Consider the following 10339-nt stretch of genomic DNA (forward strand, 5'->3'; position numbering starts at 1 on the left):
TGTATTTGCCACCTGGGAGGGTGTATAGGTCGTGGTCGTGGGGTGGCCCTGGGATCCCGTGGCTGTGGCCCTTAGTTTAGGCCTTGGATGGGCAGTTGAAGTTACGACTTCAGTCACAGGCCCTTGTCTAGACAATGTAGGCCACGACCTTTCCGATATACTCCCGATTAGGGGAAGGGCTTTCTCTTTAAGTTGAATTTTAAATAGGAGCCCGGGATCGTAGTCAGAAACATGAAACCTCAAGCCCCATGTCCTTCCCCTTGTCCAGTCAGTAAGGTTGGCCTTTTTTCCTTTTTCTGTGAAGGAAATATTAAGGGGCATAGAGCAGTGGGGATCTCTTCCCGGAATAAAACCACGGTGTACAGTAATCCAGTCCCAGCTAGAGGAGGGTTTCCAATATGCATGGCCAGTGGTCTCACATCCCCAGGCCTTACAGTAGAAAGATTCTGCTCCCCCGCATCGCCTCTTTTCTTCTATAGACCTGCCATCTCTAGGGCACACATAAAATTCCTGCTGTTGTAACTGGCACTTTTTTATCTGAGTCCCACATCCTAGCCGCGCGGGGCCACTGTACAATGCACCAGGGGCGAACGCAACACCATAGACCACGGGGTTCCGCCCTCCCTCAGGCGCATCCCAGTTATCCATTCCCTCTACTAGTTTACATACATCAGGGTGTAAGGCAGGCCACCATGTCCCGGGGGGGGCCACACGGGTAATGGACCACACGACCTTCATGGCACCAGATTGCACCTCCCACGTGAGCCTCACCGGGGCATGCGGGCCGCCCATAGTAGGAGTAAAGAAAATCATAAGTAGTACTAGACAGCTTTTGAAATTCTTATCTTGAGTGGGTTTCGAGTACGTTGTAGTTTCCATTTTGGTGTCTGTTCCTCGGCAGGGCTGTCGGTCTCTTGTTCTTGTGCAGCTGCCGCTTTCTTAGCGTGTGACGCGTGTATCCAGGCGGCAATTCCGTCTACCTTTATTGCGGTCGGCGTAGTTAATAATACTGTGTAGGGTCCCTTCCAACGTGGTTCAAGCGTCTTAGTCTGGTGCCTGCGGACGTAGACAAGGTCTCCAATATGGAACGGATGCGGGAGCGCGGGGCACTTGGACTGATATACGGCAGTCAGCTGCTTCCCTATATGCCTGTGGACTAGCTGCAAAGCACGGAAGCGGGTCTGCAAAGTAGAGGATGTTGCAAATGAATCAATACTGGGTCCCAACAAATCTGCCGCGGGTGGAGGGCCTCCGTACAATATTTCATAGGGTGTTAATCCACATACAGAAGGTGTATTACGGGCCCTAAACAAGGCCATCGGCAGCAGTTCGACCCAGTCTCTAGTGCCAGTCTCCATTGCTAATTTAGTTAAGGTCTCTTTAATTGTCCTATTCATTCTTTCTACCTGGCCTGAACTCTGGGGCCTGTACGCACAATGTAATTTCCAATCAATCCCCAGTACTTTGGTCACCAACTGACTTACCCGGGAGACGAAGGCGGGTCCATTGTCTGACCCCAATACCTTAGGTAAACCAAACCGCGGGAAGATTTCTTCTAGTAGCTTCTTAACCACGACTTGTGCCGTTTCCTTTTTCACTGGAAATGCTTCAGGCCAGCCGGAAAAGGTATCTATGAACACTAAAAGATATTTAATCCCATATCTACTTGGGCGGACCTCTGTAAAATCCACTTCCCAATTAATTCCAGGCCTAGCTCCCTGTATCCGGATTCCTTCAGGCATTTTAAAACATCTGGGATTTACCTTGGCGCATGGGACACAGGCATTCACGGTTTGTTTTATCGCTGCATTTAGCCCTAGTAAAAAATGAGAATTCTCCTCCCTATCCAGCAAGGTTCTTAGTTTCTTATACCCCAAATGTGTCCATCTATGTAGATCTTGCACTAATTTCCTGGTTTCTTTCGTGGGCAGCACGACTTTGCCTTGTATTTTCCAACTTTTAGTGGTTTCGTCGTAAATTCCTCCTAGCCTTTGTATAGCTGTCACATCTTGTTCGGTGTAATTCCATTCCGGCCCCCGGCTGGGAGGGTCTGGCACATTGATATTTAACACATAGCCACCCAAGGCGTTAGTTCGGGCCACCTTATCCGCCATCCGGTTACCCTGTGCCACTGGGTCCTCTCCTTTCTGGTGGCCCGGGCAATGTATGATGCTCACTTTTTTTGGCAAGAAGAGGGCCTGGAGGAGGTCTAAGATTTCCTGTTTATTCTTGATTTCTCTGCCTCCTGAAGTAAGCAGTCCCCTTCTTTTATATATTTCACCATGCACATGCGCCGTTGCGAAGGCATATCGACTGTCCGTATAAATGTTCACCCTCTTCCCTTTCGCTTGTTTTAGGGCCTCAGTCAGAGCTACCAACTCAGCTTTCTGTGCTGAAGTGCCTGGTGGTAAGGCAGAGGCCCAAACAACAGTCTTCCCGTCGACCACTGCCGCCCCTGCCCTCCTCTCACCTTGATGGAGGAAGCTGCTGCCATCCGTATACCAGGTGTACTCCGCGTCTGGCAGGGGCTGATCCGTCAAGTCCTCGCGAGCCCCATAGACTTCAGCCAGCACCTGTTGGCAATTGTGGCTGACCTGCGTATGGTCTCCTGGTTCTGGCAGTAGAGTGGCTGGGTTGAGAGAGGCCGTCGTTCCAAACCGGATACGCTCGGGGTTGAGTAACATTGCTTGGTAGTGGGTAACTCTGGCATTTGATAACCATCGATCAGGTGGCTGACGTATGACCGTCTCAATAGCATGAGACGTCACTACAGTCAGTGGCTGTCCCAGAGTCAGTTTGTCAGAATCTTTTACAATCGTGGCCACTGCCGCTATCATGCGGAGACATGGGGGCCACCCGGAGGCGACACTGTCCAGTTTCTTCGAAAAATAGGCCACTGGTCTCTTCCAAGGCCCCAATTTTTGGGTCAGGACTCCCTTTGCGATTCCCCCTCTTTCATCTATATATAGGATAAAAGGCTTGCTGGGGTCAGGCAGGCTCAGTGCGGGGGCTTCCAAGAGGGCCCTTTTTAGTTTATCGAAGGCCAATTGCTGTTCTTCTCCCCAGATGTAGGGGGAATTGCTTTTTGTGAGGGGATATAGGGAAGCCGCAATCTCCGCAAACCCAGGAATCCACAGGCGGCAGAAGCCGGCACTCCCCAGAAATTCCCTCAACTGGTGTGGGTTTTTAGGTGGAGGTATAAGTGCCACTGCCTGTTTACGTCCCTCCGTTAGCCACCTCCTGCCCCCTTTTAATTTATAACCCAGGTAAACTACCTGTCGGACACATATTTGGGCCTTTTTGGCAGAGGCGCGATATCCCAGCTCACCTAGCGTTTGGAGCAGGGACTCCGTGCCCTGTTTACAGTCTGCTTCAGTTTCCGCTGCCAGGAGCAAGTCATCTACATACTGTAAAAGAGTCCATTGAGGGTTACTCACCCTGAAACTTGCCAAGTCATGATGTAAGGCTTCATCGAATAGTGTGGGCGAATTCTTAAATCCTTGTGGAAGTCTGGTCCAAGTCAATTGCCCTGAGAATCCAGTCTCCGGGTCTTTCCATTCAAATGCAAACAAAGGTTGGCTCTGGGGGCTCAATCTCAGACAAAAGAAGGCATCTTTCAAATCTAGTACCGTATACCAAGTGCGCGATGGAGGCAAAGTGCTCAGCAAGTTGTACGGATTTGGCACGGTCGGGTGAATGTCTTCAACCCGACGATTTACCTCGCGTAGGTCCTGCACCGGTCGGAAGTCAGTGGTGCCCGGTTTCCGTACTGGCAGTAAGGGAGTATTCCAAGGAGACTGGCAGGGTCTTAATATCCCCAAGTCCAGCAGTCTCTTAATGTGGGGCCGGATTCCGTCCTTTGCTTCCTTGGTCATAGGATATTGCCGTACAGATATTGGTTCAGCTGTAGGCTTTACATTTACTATTACGGGTGGCTGTTGAATGGCCAATCCTATTCCTCCAGTTTCTGCCCAAGAACTCGGAAATTTTTCTATCCACTCGGGGGCTAGCGGAGTATTTATTTTTTCTTTGTCATATAAACGATGTTCATCTCTTAATTGTAAGGACAATACTTGTAGAAGGTGCCCACCAGAATCCGTCACTGAGGCCCCTTCCTTCTGGAAATGAATCTGGGCTCCCACCTTGGATAGCAAGTCTCTCCCCAACAAGGGGTATGGGCAGTCCGGTACTAAAAGAAATGAGTGGGTGACTTGGCCAGTAGCTAGATCTACCTGTCGTTCCGTGGTCCATGGGTACATTTTTCTTCCAGTTGCCCCCTGGACGCAAGAAATTTTTGAGCTAAGGGGGCCAATCTTTTTGTTTAAAACAGAGTGCTGAGCTCCGGTATCCACCATAAACGTGACCGGCCTGCCTCCCACTCACAGGGTTACCCGGGGCTCAGGGGGAGGCTCCTGGCCCTGACCCCCCTAGTCATCGTCCTCTTCCCCCAGGGCAAGAACTGGGATGTCAGTCTCCTTTTTCTTTCTGGCGGTGGCTTTATTTGGACAGTCTCTAGCCCAATGTCCTCTTTCCTTACAGTACACACACTGATCTCGTTCTATCCGCGGTCTGTTTTTGTCTCCCGGGTATTTCTTTATCTGACCTCTACCGTAACCTGGCCTATCCTGGCTATTTGATTCGCTTACTGCGGTGACCAAGATTTTAGCTAACTCCCTATTTCTCTTTTTGTCTCTCTGATCCTGTTCCTTTTGCATTCTTTCCTCCTTTTCTTCCTTAGTTTCTCTCTTATTAAAGATTCTCTCTGCCTCCTTTAGGAGGTCTGGCAAAGTATAACCCTGTAAGCCTTCCAGTCTCTGCAGCCGCGTTCGGATGTCTGGGGCCGATTGGCCAATGAAAGACATTATTACATCCGACTGCCGATCAGGAGCCTGGGGGTCAAACGGGGTGTACATCCGGTATCCCTCCATTAATCTTTCTAGGAACCCCGCTGGGGTCTCTTCACTACCTTGGGTTATGGCACGTACCTTAGCCAAATTGGTGGGGCGTCTCCCTGCCCCTCTGAGACCTGTCAGGAGAATCTGGCGATAGAGACGAAGTCGTTCCCTACCTGCTGCCGTACTAAAATCCCAATCCGGTCTAGTCAACGGAAATGCTGCATCAATCTCGTTCGGTAGTTGGGTAGGTTGACCATTGTCCCCTGGAACATTTTTCTGGGCTTCCGTGAGAACTCGCTGTCTCTCCTCCGTGGTCAGGAGAGCCTGAAGGAGCTGCTGGCAGTCATCCCAAGTCGGTTGGTGGGTTAAAAGAATAGATTCAATTAATCCTGTCAGTGCCTGAGGATCTTGCAAAAAAGGCGGGTTATGAGTTTTCCAATTGTATAAATCTGAAGCTGAGAACGGCCAATATTGTAGCTGACCCCCCACTGAGCGGAGTGGAAAAGCCTGAGCCTCCCACTGCCCGTCCTCACTCCCCCCTCCCCGTCGTAAGCGCAGCCTGGCACTCATGGGGGTTGAACGAGTCGGGGGGTCCTCCTCCCTATCTTCCTGCGTGGAATCCGGGGAAGGTGCCGTAGGCTCTCTTGGGGGGGGCGCGTAAGGTGGTGGGGTGTCAAAAAGCAAAAGATCCTCCTGTCCGCCCGGGAGGACCGGGGGTTTCTTTGCCTTTAGGGAGTCTAACTCTTTTAATGGATAAAGGGTCGTGGTAGGGGCAATTAGCGAATTTTGCTCTGGATCTTCCCACATAACAATGGGGAGCCCGCTTTGATCTGCGGGTTGCGGTTTTAAAGGTGTTATGGGCGAAGGCGGGGCGGGTAAGGCACCTGCCACGACTCGGTCGGCCGGGAGAAAGGGTTTTACCCATTTAGGAGGGTTTTGTGCCAGGTCCTCCCACACACAGATGTAGGGTACTTGATCCGGGTGCCCTTCTCTACCTTCCCTGCAGACCTGGCTCTTCACCTGTAAGATAATGCGAGAGTCAAAAGTCCCATCCCGTGGCCACCCGATGTTGAAAGCCGGCCACTCGGACGTACAAAAACTTGTCCAGTTCTTCTTCTGTACCCTCACGGACAGGTTTTGAGCTCGCTCCCGGACCTCTCTCCAATGATCTAGAGTAAGACTCAAAGGTGTAGTTAATTCTTGTCCCATGTTAAAGGGGAGAGGCAAATAAGGTAAGTATATTAAAACACAGAAAACAATCACAAGAATTACAAAAACACAGCGTACAATAACAAACCGAGACAAAACTGAAACCAAAACTTCCGACGGGAGCGGCTGCCTAGCCACCAGCCTTCTCCCGGAGAAGAAAACAGTTTCCTGGTGGGAGAGCTGCCTAGCCAGCCTCCCCCGAGACACCGGCACTGGAGCGTCCCCCAGGGCCCAAGCCAGGGGTCGTGGACACGTCTGTCCTTACCTACTACTGGCTCTATTCTTTTCGGCGCCTAGCGCCCGGACGCCCTAGCCGCCCGTACAACACAGAAATACGCAGAAGTACACAGAACAGTGAGAACTTACCTCCGATTGGAGGATGGAGCGTGGGTCTGGGGTCTTCAATCCCGGACGAGCCCCCAAGATGAGGGACCCCGAAGCTGGTGTCCCACGAATCGATCGACCCCAGATACACAAGCTCCACGCCACAATCGATGCAAGAACAAGAGGAAGTTTATTGCATTTGCGCAAATGGGCCGTCTCAGAGCACAACACACCTCAGTGCAGTGCGAGAAGAGAGGCACCTGATCATCGATTACACGGAGTATTTAAGGCTAAAAACCGCAACATTAGCATATTTCCACAGCATTACGTATGATCACAAGGTAAAGGGACTTTCCAGGGCAAAAAGGAACAAGGTGCAGGGGATTTCCAAAAAGGGAACAAGATACATGCAGTATGCCTTAGGGATTTTTCCAATTTTTACTTGAGCAAGCATGAGTAAGGGGTCACCGTGGTGTTACAGGATATAGGTCGGGTACATTTTCTGTTAACTGTAGTCTTTTTGGATCCTAAAAACGGTTACATTTTGCAAACTCAGCCATCTCATAAAAAAGCAATCTCATTTCCTGCAAAATTACTGCAAGTTTAGCCATTTTAGAAGCAGAATAATATGCAGTTAGTTTCAGTAACTTTATTATAAACCTGTTTTCATTTCTTTTACCTGTTATTAAAATTATTTTAGGGCCTTACAGGTTCCACACGGAGACACCAGCTCTACACATTTGTATTTTCTAGGGAGAAAGCTAGAGGAACTGCGGCAAACAAACATGATATTTCTGTTTGTATAGATGACATTTTATGCACTTTCCTCAGAAAAAGACTTTACTTTTCTCCAAAAACATTTTTACTGTGATTTTCTCGGTCCATTGCATACGAATTCCACCTCACTTTGTCCAGATATGACTGGATGAAACCAGAAATATCCGTTTTCTTTTTTTTGGGCTTACTATATCCCAGATATTACTACAGACTCTGTGTTTGTGTTTTCTGGATATTATCGATGGATTATATTGTTTTGAATGTTTTTATCAGGGAACATTTAATTTTGTGCTGGGAAACACTAATTGGTTCCACATGGAGACACCAGTCTACACATTCGTATTTTCTAGGGAGAAAGCTAGAATAACTGCGGTAAACAAACATGATGTTTCTGTTTGTATAGATGACATTTTATGCACTGGCTTAAGGAAAAGACTTTGTTTTACTCCAAAACCATTTTTACTGCGATTTTCCCGGTTCATTGCATATGAATTCCACCAAACTTAGTCCGGATATGACTGGATGAAACCAGAAATATCCGGTTGTGTTTTGGCTAACTCAATCCCAGATATTGTGAAAGCTTCTGTATTTGTGTTTTCCGGATATTATCAACGGATTTTATGGTTTTGCATGTTTTTTATCAGGGAACATTTAATTTTGTACCTTAGAAACACTAATTGGTTCCACACGGAGACACCAGTTCTACACATTCGTATTTTCTAGGGAGAAAGCTAGAGGAACTGCGGCAAACAAACATGATATTTCTGTTTGTATACATGACATTTTATGCACTTGCATAACGAAAAAAACTTTGCTTTTCTCCAAAACCATTTTTACTGTGATTTTCTCGGTCCATTGCATAGGAATTCCACCTCGCTTTTTCCGGATATGACTGGATGAAACCAGAAATATCCGGTTGTGTTTTGGCTTACTACAACCCAGATATTGTGAAAGCCTCTGTGTTTATGTTTTCCGGATACTATCAACGGAATTTATGTTTTTGCATGTTATTTATCAGGGAACATTTAATTTTGTGCTGGGAAACACTAATTGGTTCCACATGGAGACACCAGTCTACACATTCGTATTTTCTAGGGAGAAAGCTAGAATAACTGCGGTAAACAAACATGATGTTTCTGTTTGTATAGATGACATTTTATGCACTGGCTTAAGGAAAAGACTTTGTTTTACTCCAAAACCATTTTTACTGCGATTTTCCCGGTTCATTGCATACGAATTCCACCAAACTTAGTCCGGATATGACTGGATGAAACCAGAAATATTCGGTTGTGTTTTGACTAAATCAATCCCAGATATTGCAACGGACTCTGTGTTGGTGTTTTCTGGACATTATCAACGGACTTTATTGTTTTGAATGTTTTTATAAGGGAACATTTAATTTTGTACCTTAGAAACACTAATAGGTTCAACATGGAGACACCAGTCTACACATTCGTATGTTCTAGGGAGAAAGTTAGAGGAACTGCGGCAAAGAAACATGATATTTCTGTTTGTATACATGACATTTTATGCACTTGCATAACGAAAAAAACTTTGCTTTTCTCGAAAACCATTTTTACTGTGATTTTCTCGGTCCATTGCATACGAATTCCACCTCGCTTTGTCCGGATATGACTGGATGAAACCAGAAATATCCGGTTGTGTTTTGGCTTACTACAACCCAGATATTGTGAAAGCCTCTGTGTTTATGTTTTCCGGATACTATCAACGGAATTTATGTTTTTGCATGTTATTTATGAGGGAACATTTAATTTTGTGCTGGGAAACACTAATTGGTTCCACATGGAGACACCAGCTCTACACATTCGTATTTTCTAGGGAGAAAGCTAGAGGAACTGCGGCAAACAAACATGATATTTCTGTTTGTATAGATGACATTTTATGCACTTTCCTAAAGAAAAGACTTTGCTTTTCTCCAAAACCATTTTTCCTGTGATATTCTCGATCCATTACATATGAATTCCACCCCACTTTGTCCGGATATGAGTGGATGAAACCAGAAATATCCGGTTGTGTTTTGTCTTACTATATCCCAGATATTGCTACAGCCTCAGTGTCAGTGTTTTCTGGATATTATCGATGGATTTTATTGTTTTGAATGTTTTTATCAGGGAACATTTAATTTTGTGCTGGGAAACACTAATTGGTTCCACATGGAGATACCAGTCTACACATTCGTATTTTCTAGGGAGAAAGCTAGAATAACTGCGGTAAACAAACATGATATTTCTGTTTGTATAGATGACATTTTATGCACTGGCTTAAGGAAAAGACTTTGTTTTACTCCAAAACCATTTTTACTGCGATTTTCCCGGTTCATTGCATACGAATTCCACCAAACTTAGTCCGGATATGACTGGATGAAACCAGAAATATCCGGTTGTGTTTTGGCTAACTCAATCCCAGATATTGTGAAAGCTTCTGTATTTGTGTTTTCCGGATATTATCAACGGATTTTATGGTTTTGCATGTTTTTTATCAGGGAACATTTAATTTTGTACCTTAGAAACACTAATTGGTTCCACACGGAGACACCAGTTCTACACATTCGTATTTTCTAGGGAGAAAGCTAGAGGAACTGCGGCAAACAAACATGATATTTCTGTTTGTATACATGACATTTTATGCACTTACATAACGAAAAAAACTTTGCTTTTCTCCAAAACCATTTTTACTGTGATTTTCTCGGTCCATTGCATACGAATTCCACCTTGCTTTTTCCGGATATGACTGGATGAAACCAGAAATATCCGGTTGTGTTTTGGCTTACTACAACCCAGATATTGTGAAAGCCTCTGTGTTTATGTTTTCCGGATACTATCAACGGAATTTATGTTTTTGCATGTTATTTATCAGGGAACATTTAATTTTGTGCTGGGAAACACTAATTGGTTCCACATGGAGACACCAGCTCTACACATTCGTATTTTCTAGGGAGAAAGCTAGAGGAACTGCGGCAAACAAACATGATATTTCTGTTTGTATAGATGACATTTTATGCACTGGCTTAAGGAAAAGACTTTGTTTTACTCCAAAACCATTTTTACTGCGATTTTCCTGGTTCATTGCATACGAATTCCACCAAACTTAGTCCGGATATGACTGGATGAAAC

The 10339-nt window shown here is 46.1% G+C and overlaps 1 protein-coding gene across 1 annotated transcript; it reads right to left on the bottom strand.

Moving 5' to 3' along the window:
* Nucleotides 1–821: 821 nt before the first annotated feature.
* Nucleotides 822–7039, bottom strand: LOC133747690 (uncharacterized). Its single transcript, XM_062176008.1, is given in 4 exon segments — nucleotides 822–1181; nucleotides 1485–2245; nucleotides 2471–6050; nucleotides 7025–7039. Coding segments are annotated over 4 exon segments (4716 nt in total).
* Nucleotides 7040–10339: the final 3300 nt, after the last annotated feature.

The sequence above is a fragment of the Lepus europaeus genome, chromosome 19 (assembly GCF_033115175.1).
Source record: "Lepus europaeus isolate LE1 chromosome 19, mLepTim1.pri, whole genome shotgun sequence".
Taxonomy (NCBI): domain Eukaryota; kingdom Metazoa; phylum Chordata; class Mammalia; order Lagomorpha; family Leporidae; genus Lepus; species Lepus europaeus.